Source organism: Pyrgilauda ruficollis, unplaced genomic scaffold, assembly GCF_017590135.1.
Source record: "Pyrgilauda ruficollis isolate IOZ18807 unplaced genomic scaffold, ASM1759013v1 scaffold66, whole genome shotgun sequence".
In the NCBI taxonomy this organism is placed as follows: Eukaryota; Metazoa; Chordata; class Aves; order Passeriformes; family Passeridae; genus Pyrgilauda; species Pyrgilauda ruficollis.
In genome coordinates, this window is record NW_024528377.1 from 4,177,103 (window position 1) to 4,192,449 (window position 15,347).

General features: G+C 38.5%; 1 protein-coding gene across 1 annotated transcript in view; it reads left to right on the forward strand.

Annotated features, from left to right (window-relative positions):
• The window catches only part of PIK3C2G (phosphatidylinositol-4-phosphate 3-kinase catalytic subunit type 2 gamma), a 189,104-nt gene that overhangs the window by 41,719 nt on the left and 132,038 nt on the right, over nucleotides 1-15,347 (forward strand). Inside the window, exons 10-12 of the mRNA XM_041484453.1 lie at nucleotides 2,709-2,736; nucleotides 10,594-10,789; nucleotides 13,507-13,629. Coding sequence (XP_041340387.1) covers nucleotides 2,709-2,736; nucleotides 10,594-10,789; nucleotides 13,507-13,629 — 347 coding nt within the window. The remainder of the gene's footprint in view (nucleotides 1-2,708; nucleotides 2,737-10,593; nucleotides 10,790-13,506; nucleotides 13,630-15,347) is intronic.

The following is a 15,347-nucleotide window of genomic DNA, read 5'->3' on the forward strand; positions in this document are numbered from 1 at the left end:
ACAGAAGGCTAGAAAGATAATAATGAAAACTCGTGACTCTTTCCAGAGTCCCGACACAGCTTGGCACTGATTGGCCAAAGAGTGAAAACAACTCACAGCAGAACCCAGTGAAACAATCTCCAAACATGTTCCACATGTGATCACAACACAGGAGAAGCAAAGGAGATAAGAATTGTTTTCCTTTTTCTCTCAGGCTTCTCAGCCTCCCAGGAGAAAAACCTTGGGCAAAGGAATTTTTTCAGTGAATCCCACATGCAACTACCTCACGTGTAGAATATAAATGTAATAAATCAGATGGCATCTCTATTTGTCAATATTTATGCAAAGACAAATTGACCAACTTTCCTGTCTGTTGCAACATATGTAGTCAAAATTAGTACTCAGCAGCCAGTTATTCAATGGAGTACCAGCCCCCCCAAACCTCTTTTTGATTTTAACTCATATTGAATGGCAGGGTCATTTTTTATGTGAATTTTGGGTACTGAAGAAATTATTAAATGCTGCAATATTTCTGTATTTTACCATATTACTTGAATTGCTTCTATTATGTTCATCAGTGTAGTACCAAAATATTTTGTTAGGAGGAAGAGAGGCTTTTTTCAGACAAGCAGGTAAACTGCCCCACAAATTAAGTGAGATTTTTGAGGCTACCTGTTACATTTCAAGCACTGCAGCATTACACATCTGCTAAGGAAGAGGTGCCAGAAAAACATTCTGACTGCTTTTCCACATGGTTTCCTGATGCTTTAGTGTAATATATGGTGTGGTTTTATGTGGAATATTTTTTAACACGTCCATTTGGCACAAGTGCACATAAAGCCTCCGGGAAACCACTGCTTACTTCTTCCAATATAAATTACATAGGTTGCCAGTGTATGTTTGTTCATACCTATCTGTACATATGTGCTTGCCTACTTGGAAAAAAAAATTGAATGTGCTTCTATTTAATTCGGGTTAAAAAAAAAAAAACCCCCAAAACAAAACAAAGAAACTTAGTTTCAATCTTCTGTTTTTAATTAAATTGTACTTATTACCTCCTCACTGCCAGTACTGTGCTTTCCTGTACCGTGGTTGAGAGATTATGAAAGCAACTGGCACCAGTGCTGGTTTCTTCTTAACTGATTGCATCTCTTTGTAAATGTGATTATTTCAGTCTCTAACCAACCTAACCCTGGGATTTTCAAATCCACTCAGGGGAGGCTCTGGGCCTGATGCATACTTAATGTTTTTCATTTCTCTCTCTTTTTTTCCCCCCCATTCCTTTCTTACAGCAGCTCACAAAAAGTCATAGGAGATCAAATCCTGCCAGAACAGGCACTAATCCACTATATATTAAGCGTGCTATACTGTGTTGAAATTATAAGTACCATGCCAAAAGGTTGTTTACTTTCCAAAATTTGAGGGAATTGAACAAAAGTCTCTGTTCCCATTTGTCTCACTGCATTATGAAGATTGTGCAAACATAATTCTCAGCCTAGATGCTGCTTTTCTCCCCTCAAGTAAGCATTTAACTTATTCTCTTCATCTTCACCAGACAAATGCTGGCAGCTCCAAGCTGGGTGCCAGAGGGAGAATGTACATCCAGCATTATATTTCTTCTGCCACCTCTGCATGCATTGTAATTTTTAAGAAGCATCATGCTGAATACGTATGTACTAACACAGAGCATTCTCAGCCCACTGCAAAGGGATTAATGACTTTGATGGGCAGAAAATCTTACAGGGATGTGGGTTCAAGCAGTGCAAGCCAGAGGCAATACTGAAATGCAGAATTATCTTTGCAGTCTCTCCGGTCAAGGTTTGCTACTTATTTTTGTGTTGCTTTGTAGATACAAGTCTGATCAGGCTCATATAACCATAGAGCATGCTGAGTTGAAAGGGATCCACATGGATCATCAAAGTGCAACCTCTGTCCCTGCAGAGGATGCCCCAAGAATCACACCATGTGCCCTAAAGCATCAGCCAAGTGCTTCCAGAACTCTGTGAGGCTTGGCACCATTTCCCTGGAGAGCCTGTTCAGTGCTGAACCAGCCTCTGGGTGAAAAAGCTTTTCCTGATATCCACTCAACCTCCCCTGACACAGCTTTGTGTCCTTCCCCTGGGTCCTGTCACTGATGACCAGGAGAAAACATCAGTGCCTGTCACTTGCCCTCATGAGGAAGCTGGAGAGCACTTTGGAGTCTCCCCTGACTCTATATTTCCCTTTGGCCACCTCTGGTCAGCTGCCTGCTCAAAGGCCTTCAAAAAGCACAGCTGTTTTCAGTGATCTGGCACAGGAGCAGGTGAAATGGAGGCCACTTGAGTGGAGAATTGCTGCTCCTCACCTTTGAGAGGATGCCAAGACCCTGCCCTTAGGGCTTCACATCTGATTGTGTAAGGCTTGCAAAGGGGTGGAGAGGGAATTCTTCTCTCTGTTGTACCACTGTGGAGGCTGAGAACGTGTGAGCACATTTGATGAGTGCTTCTTTGTACCCTGACATGCCCAAATTCTGTCAGAAATCGGGTCTAAGTGGCTTGGCTGAGGGTGTAGAGGAAGCAGGTCCTGGTGCTCTGAATCCCAGTCATGTTTTGTGTCATCATAACATTAAGATAAATCTAAATCCTTCCCTCTTTCCACTGTATTTTCTACTCCTACAACCATTAGAATTTCTACCCCATCTTTTCTGAAGTGACTGATGACTTTTTTCCTCTCTGGTTTTGTCTTTTTAGAATTCTCTTCAAAGTGTGGAAACACCAGGCAAAGGTAGAGTGTTGTTTGTTTGCATTTTTTTAAAGTATATTAATTCAAGGTGTATCATCATAAAACACGTTTTGCTATTTGTTTGTTTTACTAATCTGTTTGAGTGGGCATATTGCAGATGTTTACATGTTAAGGTGTATTATAAGGTAATTATGATGAGATGAATTTGAAGTGATCTAAAAGTGTAAATAAAACAGCATTTCCACAAAATAATGTGGAAACTCAAATATGGAGAATGAATAGCAGAGTGAAAGAACTGAGTACAGGTGGTGGTGGTCATGGTAGTTTTCTTTAATCACAACTTTCCTTGTGGAAAAAAGGGAAAATAATGAACTTCATGGAAGCCTGAAAAATTATTTTTCTGTATGGCTTTTCCACCTGACTCCAATAACTTTAATTCCCCCCTTTGAGAGCTTTAGTTCTTTGTGATCTTTTGCTGTACACACGGTGTCTTGTCTAATGATCGACTGTCATAAGAGTACATTAATTAACACCAATGGACAAAATTATAAACCCTGCCCTTTTAAAGTCTCACTGGCTCAGAGGTGCCCAGCACCTCTCAGACCAAGGGGTGAGCAGGAGTTTGCTCTGTCAGGGGTTGGATTCCAGGAGGGATCAGCCTCATCAGGTGCTGCCCTACCCCTCTGTGGCTGCCCAAATGCAGCTGGGATGCTGCATGGGTACCATCCAAGGGCTCTCCCTCCAGCTGAGCCCTGGGGTGGGCTGTGGAAGGAATTTGTCTCTCCCCATTTTATTTGAGGAAAAAAATGGCCTCTGAGACGCTCTTTTCCTCTGTTTGCTTTTCTCGACTGCAGTGTACTCTGAGAGGCAAAAAAGGTGAATCAGCTGCAGTGATTTCAGCAGTCTTTCAAACATACAGTTGCTTCAAATGCAGGTTTCCAAATGCCAGGCTTGTTTCTGCATTATTCAACTTCATGAACAGCAGAGAAGGGAAGCAGTAATTCAGTTTGTGAGATGCCAGGAGAAGCTAAGCAGCTGGAGGGCCAGGAGGGATGGGGAGAGAACATGCAGGTGCAGAAGGGAGAAGGTAAATTCAGTTTGTGGGACTCTTCTTTCTTGGATATATTTCTTTTTCCCATGTGTTAACACCCTTAATGGCAGCTAATTGCTCATGTTAAAAACAATCAATAGTTACTAATAAACATCTACCTGAGAAACATCTTCCTCCACACACTGTTCAGAAAATGTAATTGGAGTGGATTTAAAACACTCCTCTGATTACAGGTATTTCCAAATTTGAACTTCATTGAATCAGCAGCTCTCTCAAGGAAAATCTCATTTATTGAGTAACAATGAAGGAATCAGTGTTTACTTTCTACTTCTCTGTACCTTTATTTATGCCAGCAAATCTTCAACTGTGAAGATTTCTCTGTTTGCTTTTGGCACACCCTAATTTCATAACAATTGCAGAATCCTTTTGGTAGTGTAAGATTAGAAACTGCAATTTACTGATAACAAGTCAGAACCTGCCAGGCCATTAGTCATTCTGTGGAGAAGCCTGCATTCAAATTTGTCCAAGGTAACCAAATCCCCATTTCATGTATGTTTTGACGTGCTACATGCCTTACATCTGCACCTAATACATAAACTAAATAGACTAAAAGTCAGCAAAATATTTACAGCTAGGTTAATGAGCTAACATGTCACAGCTGGTGTTAAGAACATGTCTGAGAAAAACCAAGTGTGAGTGCAATGACCAAATCTGATCTCTAGGAACCAAGGGCTGAACTCCCAAATATGGGGAAAAACCATATTGCATCTTCTCTTGTGGGCATCACAAGTTTTCCTTAGTCCCTCTCTTCTCAGTGCTCACCTTCATGATGATTCCACTGATCTAGGAGCACTAACCTTGAGAGGAATCCTGATGATATTTTCACCTGCTGAAGCTAGAAGTGGTGAGCTGTAAGCTCCTGCCAAATTCACCTTTGTGTTTCCTTTTCCACCTCATTTGCTTCCCACCCTTTTTTTACTTCATTGTGCTTGGCTGTCTAGGATTGCAGGTGTGCAAAAATCTGCAAGCCTGTGACCCAAAATTAAAGGAAAATCATAGATTTGCTCAGTGCTGTTACATCTTTCTACAGATCTATGGGAAGCTAAAACCCATGTGCTTTCCTTCCTCAAGCACCACATTTGCAGGTGAAGTCAGAATTGACAGCTGAGGAAGAGGCAGACTGGATTTCCCATTTTTACTATTCCTTTCTGTAGTATTTATGTTTATCTTGAATAAAACAGGATAAATTTTTAAGAGCAAGAGCACCAATCATTTACTCCAACTAATAATATGTTTCCTTTCCCTGTTCTTCCCCAAGAGATTATTATTTCCCTGAGTATCATAAAACAGTTTTGTTTATCTCCATTACATCTTCTCTCTACCACAAAAGAGAAAAAGATAAAGGATACTAGTAAAATTAAAGCCTTACTTAAAAAAAAAGTTTAGAAACTGCCTTAACCTTGCTCTTTAATAACATATTGTTGGAGGTTTATTATTAGTCCTTCACTGTGGACTAAGCAAGTCAAAGACTATATTCAAAATACCTAGCCTTGATTTAGTGTTCCAATAACTGCCTCTATTAACAGTGTTATCTCTGTAGAACAATTTATGCCACTGCTGTGAATAAAGCAATACTTATCCACATTATGCCTAGGTCTGGATCATGTTCTTTTTCCTCTCTGTGAAGACTTTAGAACATTATATTCAAGTTTTAGTGCTCAAAATATTTTCTTTCTTGTTAAATGGGAGGAGCTATAGGCATTTCTAGACATTAGTATGTTTCTGCAGCACCAAGTGTTCTGAGAAAATGAAGATTGCTCATATTAATGGAGATTTAGCATTGGAGTTTGCTGCAATCCAGTGTGAAAAGGCTGCAGGCTGGTGCAGACCTGAGTCTGTGTGTGGCTCTCAAAAGCTGATGAATGAATGTTCACTCCATGTCCACAGCCTTGCTGCTCCGGGCAGGGATTTCAGATCAGACATAATAAGCAGCTTTCAGAATTTGATCAGTAGTTCTCTGGGACCCATCCAGAAGGTCTGGTGTGCACCAGGAACTGAGGATATTGAATCAGCAGTCTTTTCCAGCTGAATTGCTGGAGGTGTTATCTTTTAGAGTGAGTGCAGGAATGTGATGCTTACAATACATGTAATGTAGTCATCATTACATTTAGACTGTAAAGCTTCTTTAACTGTGCTTGGGATTTGATACTTATTTCTAGACCTGATAATAGAAGCACTCACAACAGAAAGGCTTTTTTTTTTAATTAAAAAAAAAGGGGGGGGGGGAGAAAGGGGGGAAATTAAGTGGGTTTTTTGTCAGGGTTTCCTTTGGAGTTGAAAAATTCTTTTTCTTTCTTCCTTAGCACAAAGCCATTACATTTTTGTTTTGGGAAAAAACTCTTTGTTTCACAATATTGAAAAATCTTAAGGGATTTTGATTGATTTTGTTTCATTTTTCTATGTCTCCTGCATTGTTTCCAAACCAGAGCACAGCTCTCCACCTCTAAGTTGTTGTTGTGCTGCATCCTAGTATATTCTCCCTACAGCCAGAAGTTTTTTAATCAAGAACAATTTTTAAACAACTAGAACCCCCCAATTCTGTGCAAAAAGTAGACAGAAGTTATCAAGGCATTATAAATCATATAGGAGCAGAGACATTTTTGATACCAGGACAGCAGAAGATTTTTAAGTTGCTTTCAAGGAATAATCCATAGGATTCTTCAGCTAGTAGGAGAAAACAGTCCAGTAAATATTGGTGCTTGGAAACTGCATCTAGTCAGTAGGTGCATTACAGCCTTTTCATGTTTTGCCTCTTTCTTATTACAGTAGTGGCTGAATGAATGCTGCTTAGCATTTTACTTAAACGTCAGGTGGGTTTCTTTTTTCTGTAGTTTTGGTTTTGGGATTTGTGTGTGTGTGTGGGTCAGCATGTGCATTACAGCATTTCATGTTTTGCCTCTTTCTTTTTGCAATAGTGGCTGAATGAATGCTGCTTAGCATTTTACTTAAACGTCAGGTGGGTTTCTTTTTTCTGTAGTTTTGGTTTTGGGATTTGTGTGTGTGTGTGTCTTCTGAACTGTACTCAGGACCTTGCTCTTTCTTTTTCATCTCTGAAAATGAGTTGGAAAGGAAAAAATCAAGCTCTCCTTCTCAAAAGTATTTTTAATCTGTCAAAAGGGTCTTAAGCCTTCATTCCAAATTCTGTTCAACCAGATTTTTGTCATGTTTTACCTGGAGAAAACGTGTACAGGTCAGAGAGAGTGTTTAACATGTCTTGAACTGACATCATCTGCTGGTGCAATAACAGCAAAGTGCCTGCTCTGTTGGAAGATCTGGAAATAAAATAATAAGGGAATTGTAATACTGGACTGAGAGGAAAAAGTAAGTGGGTTTCAGTAAGAAATAAGCTACTATATTCCTTACTAAATCTTGGAGGCACTTGGAGGTGTATTAGCTAACAGTTTCAGGATTGAGGATTGTTCTGTTTCTCACTAGGTAGAATTTATTCCTTCAGAGTTCCTGCACAACGAACAGGAATCTGTCAGAAATAAGCATATCTGGCAGCTGTGGTTAAAGTTCACTTCCTTGGTTCTCCTCTCATTTCTGCATGTCAAATTTCTCCTCACCTTCAGTGAGAAGGTGATGGCAAATAATTTCACACCAGAAATAGATCACGAGGTTTGAGTTGTGAGATTATTAATCTTGGTTCACTTTGCAATGTGGTTCTTTCATTGTCTCTTACATACTGGGTATGCCTGGAACACCTTTCTAGAAAATAGGTTTTGATGTAGCTGAAACTCTCAATCTGCTGTAGGAACTCCATGGCCTGTGCTTTGTAGATCAGTGAAACACCAGTCCTCTCTCAGCTGAGATTTATTAAAAGGCATAAAAAGCAGTAAAAGTTCTCTGGCTTCATGAATGGGAGATATAATTTCAGCCTACCATATCCTATTCAGCAGCTCATTAAAATACAGTGAGAAAATGCTGACCAAGTTTTGTGAGTAATGGATGTTTACAGACTACCCAAGATGTTTCCCTCTAATTCAGTTAATTGCTACTGCTTCTAATGACTGAAGAATGGGGGTTGGAAACGTGTTGATTCTGGCACAGGATCCATAGACTGTTTTATAACTGATTGCTAGCAAGAATAAGAAAATTAATGTTGGAAAAAATCCTGGACCTGCAGACCAGATCATACTTGGACATTTGCTTAAACCTGAGGATCTCTGTTGCTGAAAATGTCTTCATTCTGTATGTTCTAATAATTAAATAAATAATGTTGAAGGCCATTTGTCTCCCTTGGCTGGCAGTGAAACAATTGCCCCCCAGTTGTTCCATTGCTGCCTTCACCCCTCACATGCTGTTAGAACAAGCTGAGAGGTTTTGTTTGGTTTTGTCTGCTTGTCTGGTTTTTTACATATCTGACATCAGTTTTGTGGCTCAGGTAAACCATGAAAAGAATTTTTCTGCAAACATGGTCAATGGACAGGGCAGCTTGGATGTAGTGATAGGCATCTTGCATCTTAATCACATCCTTGTCTGGCACATGTACATTTTCTGTTATGGAAAATACTCCATTGTGTATTTTCTCCTAACTTCATTATTTGGGAATCCTTTGCTCACAGAGCAAATAGTTTTCCCTTTTATCTCTGGCTTAGCTGAAATAGATTACATTACTTCTTGTTCTGGAAACAAAATCTGAACTGCTGCTTTACCACCTAGAATAAAGATTTATTACAACTGTGCATTTTCAGAGATTCTGAGCTACCTTTTACCCTTTTTTTGGGAAAACACTGAGAAGGTTCTATTCAGAAATCATTGACTTCAACAGGCAAATTTTCATAAATAAGGAGTTTGCTATTACATTAAATTTACCTGTCAACCAGTTGGAGCAGGTTGGAAACAAGGAATCTCCTGAGGAACTGTTGGTCCTTAATGAAAAAATAGTGTGGTACTTTTCAGATAAAGTGCTACTTCAAATAACAATCAGCTGATGTCCTCTTCTAGACCTCCTAAGAAGGTTCCATGTGTATCACTATGGGTAAGTTCTTGGAATGTAAAATAATTCAGCACAAATGAAACATTTAGTTTGCAGTTACTAAGTGATTGCACATCTGGGAATGAGAATTAAATGGTGTTCTAGAGGAAAAAATCACTAGAGACAAAGATTTTTTCAAAACTATTGTGATGAAGGATGATAAATGGTGTCAGTGCTAAAGAGGGTAAATAAAAAGGCAATTAAAACTAAATGGTAGAAAGAGAAAGTAGAAGGACTGAGTTTTTCAGCTTGTTGATCTCTAAAATGATTCAGTTTTCATATGTGGAAGATGATCACATTACAAGGTGTAGTACTCTAGCCAGTCCTTCACACATGCAATAATTTGCTGTCAGTATTTTCAGAAGCCAACCTCATTATATGCCAAAATATTTCAATTTTATGTACATTTCTATTGTTACATAATTACAATTTGTCTATTTTGAAATGAAGAGAAATAATTTCTTAGCGCTGTTTGCAGTGCATTTTGTGACTCAATAGTTCTGGGTAGTTGCTGGTTTAAAGGCAAAAGGTATCAAAGAAGGAAAATAAAATTCCTGACTGAGGATAAGGGTATTTTGGAAATATTTCTGTCAGGAAACTGGGATAGCTAAGTCCAGTGAATGGTGTTATCTGTATGTGATGTTGGGCAGGACTGCTGCACCTATCCCAAGGATAAAAAGCTAATAGGAGTCTCAGGCTTCATGTTCCTGAGTTGTTTCTTCTTTTCCTTTTCTTTTTTCTTTCAATAGACACTGAGCTGATAGATGGCTGCTAACTTCAGTGGCCAGACAAGTCCAGGGAATATTTCAAGAACTGTTAACAGGTGGTGAGAGTGTGTTCTTGATCATGTAGAAAAATGTGACTTAGAAGGGTAAAAAAAAAGAGATTTTTGGGTTTTTCTCTTGGAAGACAAATCAGCCTGATCTTGGAACAATTCAATATACTCTGACACTTTCTCTCTCAACCTAACCCATGCTTGAGAAATGAGTGCTCTTAACAGCTCTCTTCACTTGATGGAGGCTGCCAGGACTGGGGATTTGAATTTACACTGGTAATCAGGCAACCCCAAGCTGCTCCAAAAACAGAGAGGGAAGATGGATAAAAGCCAGGAATTGCAGGAAAAAAAAATTAAAATAAAATAAAAAAGCTAAAATACTGCAGAGCTGAAGCCAGAGGGAATGACATAAATAGAGGTGTGGTATAAATTAGGGTACAGCTTACATTTCCTACCTATTTGTATCAATATATATTTCAGTGTCCATTTTTGTGTAATATTATCACCAACCCATGACCACCTGAATGTTGAGTTTCTCTGATTGTGGCTGCTGTTTTATGTGTTCTATTAATTGTTTGCCTACAGTTGCAACAGCTTTATAGTCTTAAAATTTAACCAGTGCCTTTTCTCCCTTCTACTGCTGCCTTGCCAGTTCCCTTGAAGTAAGTAGCTACTTAGCTGCTGAAATGACAAAATACCTACTTCATAAAAATCCTTCCAGCACAAAAATTGAAAGACTGAAATGGCATATCTGAGGTACCCAGTAGCTTGCTGTAATTGAAAATGCTTACTTTGAAAATGCCTTAATTTGAAAGCTCTGTAATGTAAGTCTGTTAAGGATACACCAGAAATGAGCTAAGGACAGTTTCAGAAGCACAGATGGCTAATTGGCTTCAGTTGCAGGTTATGTCATTTCAATTAAATTTTATTAGGAAGCATTTCAAAGCCATAACTGACGGTTTAGGATAAATATAGTTCTTCATAAATGACCTATTGCTAACTTTTATTTATTCCTCTGTCTCCTCTCAGTGTTAATAGAGGCTGCTGTGACTGAGCTCTCCATGGCCATCTCTCGTCTCATCCATGTCTACAGCAGCAGTTTTGATGCAAATTTCCAGCTTGCCAGCATACCTAGGAGCCCTTTATGTGCAGACATCAGCCTAAATTCCCAGCTGAGCTTCACAGTTTGTGCTGCCCATAACATCCCAGAAGCCTGGGTGACCAGGTAGGAGGAGGGCTCATGAGAAGATGTGTTGTCTCTTTGACAAAAGTCGTTTTTCACAGACACCAGCTCCCCTCTGCTGCTTTGGTGGTGGTCCTAAATTAATGTTAGAGATTTTGTGATGCACCAAGGCATCACAAGGCTGTTTGGACTGGAATTGGTGTGGTCTCAGCAGGACAAGTAACTGGAAGGGTTGGAGGCCAGCTTGCCAAGTGAAAGAGAGGGATGGTTTTGCTTGAACCCAGTCTCAGCGAGGCTTTCTCAGCAATTTTTCCTCTTGGTTTGTTCCAACCTTGTCATGTGGCTAAGCACCTGAATTGGTGAGGTCCTTCATAGATGTGGCTGAAGTTTAGAGACCCAAGTGTACCTGCTATCAGCATAACACAAGAAAACAAAATAATAGAAATAGAATTTTGATAGAAAAAAGACAATTATATAAAAAGGTAATAGAAATATTTTCTTCTGCATTGCTCAAAATTTGGTAAAACTACTTGTCTGTAGTAGCTGCTGTTCCTAGTCTGAGCAAAACTGGTGTTCTTCTCTCATCAAGTAGCTGCTGTTCCTAGTCTGAGCAAAACTCAGGTGTTCTTCTCTTACTATTTTGGTGTGATCAAAGGGGGAAAAGTGAACACAGTGTGGTAACATTTTCATGAGTCAAAAAGTTGTTCTCAAAGTTTTTGTTAATTTTCCCATTGATCCCCCTTTACCTTCAATCCCAAATGACTCTGGGATCATTTTTTAGACTGTGAGCAAGAGACAGTACTATAGAGCGTTGTCTGTAATTAGCCATTTAACAAAAATCTGAGGGAGTTTGCATTAGTTAAAGTAATAAATACAGAACTATAATCACTATCCTGATTTCAGATGGTTATACCATTCCCACCGCATTTTATGTTTTACCAGAAAAATATGATATTATACATAGCCTAAAGGCCACTGATGACTTGAATGCTATGTTATAGCACATAAAAATGAAAATCTTTCTTTCTTCTAATCTCTCTTTCCAATATTCATAGGCGCTCTAACACTTGGTTTCCTCAGATTATTTTATTGACGTTGTTCACATGCATGCTCCTCATTCTTATTTTTCTGCACTGCATGAATTCATGCTGGCAGTGTCATGGATCTCATGTTCCCTTTCCAAAAGTCACAATATGATCTTGCAGCTGTTTTAACATGCATTTTAACATGTCTATATTCCTGCATATTATAATGTATAAAATGTATTATATTAGAAAGTATGCACATTATGATATATATTATATTGTCTATCAATACTTTTGTTTAAATAGCAGAACTTAATCTTTTGGTTGTGTGAGAACTTTTTATTTCCTGAACTATCCTCCAACTCTTTGTAAAGTTTAGATTCTAGAGGAAGTATTTCCTAGTCTACAAAGTAATTTTTCCTTCTCTGAACTGACACCTCATAGGTACTGCAGACTACAGATCATTTTGTTTCAATTTAAAAAAACCCCTAAATCTGCTATAATAATTACAATATATAATGTTCTGGAAGAGATAAACCATCATTCTTATAAATATGGCGAATTCAGGCACCTTCAATCTGTGACTGCCTCAGATTTCCTGTTCACATTTGACTGTTTCCCATGTTCATCATTCTTGTCCAGAATGAAGTCTAAAGCTGAGCCTGGCAGGAAGATCTGGAAGTTACAACACTAATTAGGAACATTAGTTATTTATAATCTATTTTTATTAATATTTTAGAAGATTTCAGTAAGAAGAATGTGAAAGAAGAGATATTCCCAGACCTAAATTTCACTCTGAAGCTGCTCAGTTCACTTTGTGAAGGCCAGCACAGTGAGCTTTAATGCTTCTGCTGTAAAAATATATTTATTCTCTTGAGTACTAATATGTTTTTTTACAGATTGGGAAAAGAAGGTATAAAAAGAATCACAGAACAACCCTGGGTTGAAAAGAACCTTAAAGATCATCCCATTCCACCCCTGCCATGGGCAGGGACACCTCCCACTGTCCCAGGTTGCTCAGACCTCCATCCAACTTGGCCTTGGGCACTTCCATGGATCCAGGAGCAGCCACAGCTTCTCTGGGTACCCTGTGCCAGGGCCTGCCCACCCTCACAGGGAAGAATTTCATCCTAATATCCAATCTAAACCTAACCTACTTCAGTTTAAAGCTTTCCTTTGTCCTACCACTACATTCCCTTGTGAAATATCCCTCCCCAGCCCTCTGTGGGTGCTCTAATGTGTCCCTGGAGTGTCTTCTTCTCCAGGCTGAACAAGTCCTGTTCTCTCAGTCTTCCCAGGAGAGGTGTCCCAGCCCTCTGAGCATCTTTGTGTTCCCCTCTGGACCTGCTCTGACAGTTCCATGTCTTTCATCTGCTGGGGGCTCCAGAGTTGGATGCAGCTCTCCAGGTGGGAGATCTCTTGTTGACTCTAGGATCAGCAAGTACCAACACTTCACTTACATCCAAATTTTCATTCACTGCAATAATGGAAAAAAAAAAAAAAAAGCCAAAAACTTGGAACAAAACCCAGGTGTCTTTAAGACTTCTCTTTAATTCTGAACTTTAGGGAAAAAAACCCAAAAAACTTAAAAACCCTTCCACACACATGTTAATATGATATGAATTATTATAATTCCTTTTCTTATGTAAAGATTTTCATAAGTTCCTGAGTGGCTAACTCCAAATATACTGGACATAGTATATTACAATTAATTTTTTTTTCTCTCTTTTGTAGCTACAAAGTTTTCTCTTTTTCCTGTTTATTAACTTATGCTGGGAAGATAATATGTCAAGTGAAGATTTGCAAAAATACTCCAGTTAAGAGATCCTTCTTTTTCCTGGCTGACTGGAATGAGAAGTAAGTTTTGGTCTGTGTTTGATATATGTATCTCTGACAGATATTACACATCCAATAGTCATTAAAAAAGCCCAAAAAAACCAAAACCAACATATTTTTTTACGGATGTTCTTCTGAGCCAATTAAACTGCACAGAATTCACAGAAACTTAGAGAGATTGGAATGAGAAAGAAATGGGACAGCCAGAGGCAGGGAAATAGGACTGAGGTGAGTCTGGTCTGACAATGAGCTAAACTGAGCTGCTCTGTGAACAGCTTTTGTTCACTGGAGGGGTCCAGGAGTGCTGGAACTGAAAGCAGATGCAACCAAAGGCTGTATTTCTGTTCCTTTGAGGAATTCCACCTTTTGGATCTACCTTTAATATATCTACAATCCAGCCTGAGAATCTACTTTAACTTTTCTTCATGGTCCTTTTTTTACCCAACAGCTGTTTGGGTTATTAGGTCGGGGTCTTGTTTGTTTGTTTGCTTGTTTAATTTTTGGAGGGCTATTCTATTTGGTTGTTTGTTGTTTTGTTTTGGTTTTTTTTTTGTAAGAAGGATCTGCAGTATTATAATGAATAGGGGTGTATGTGTCCTAGGGAAACTTTGGCAAGCCTTCGCTTTCTGCAGTGATGATACTGAGAGTTTTTCTTCACTGCTCCAGCTTCAGAGTGTTAACAATTGTCTGTATCACAAAATGCATGTCTTGGTGTTTTTATTACTGTCTCATCAAAGCATTAATGGTTCTTCAAAGTTAACTCTGTCAAACATTTTTATGTAACAAATGTTGTTGGCCTCTCAGTGAAAAGGACAGAACAAGTTATTTTTAGCAAGTAAGCCACTTCAGTTTCCCAATAACTGTTTCTAACTAATTATGAGTAAGGAAGAGTTCATGAGACAGGGAAAGCAAACTTGAAAGCTATAAATAAGGACACGTGGGAAGACGGTTGAGAATTGCTTCTCAATTCTGTTCATGGTAATCAGAAGGAGTGGGAAATGGCTGTCTTGTTTTGTTATTCAAAAAGGGAGGTGTGCAAATTTGCATCATTTCCAAGTGTTGGAAGACTGATGATCTTAAATTTTGACATTAATGCTGATTTGGAGTATTTCAGATTTTCAGCTGAAACCCATCTAATTTCTTTCAGTAGCTGCTCAGCACAGTCCAGGAAACTTTCCCAAATCCAATAGAAATTTGATAGATTTGGAACTGGGAGCAAAATCTTATGCTGATTTTTTTCCTTTCACTATTACCATGTCCTACTTCTAGCACCCATAATTCTTATGTTTTACAGTCTAATATACTTTTTTAATGCAGCTTCTACTTTTGCTTGCTGTTAAAGTGTGACTATATCTTTTTAAAATTGCTGAGTTGCATTCTTCTGTCACTCTGTTCCTCAGATTTATCTTTTAGTCTGTTTTCTTAATCTCCAGTTTATGCAGATCTTTTGTTTTCTTAATGACTAGATTATCAATGTGGAATAATCCTTTTAGCTCCTAGTTCCTTATATTGATTTTGTTTATACAGAAAAAAAACTTAATTAATTTTACTCTCTGCTTAAGAAATTTGAGTTCCCACTGAATATACATGGAAAAGGTTAGAAAATTATCTATTCAGGAAAAAGAAAATGCAGACTTGTATGGGTAATTACACACATGATCTTTCCATACAGCATAAAACTATCTGGCTTATTGGAATAATTCCAAGTTATTATTTTAGATAAATTTTTATAAGTGAAC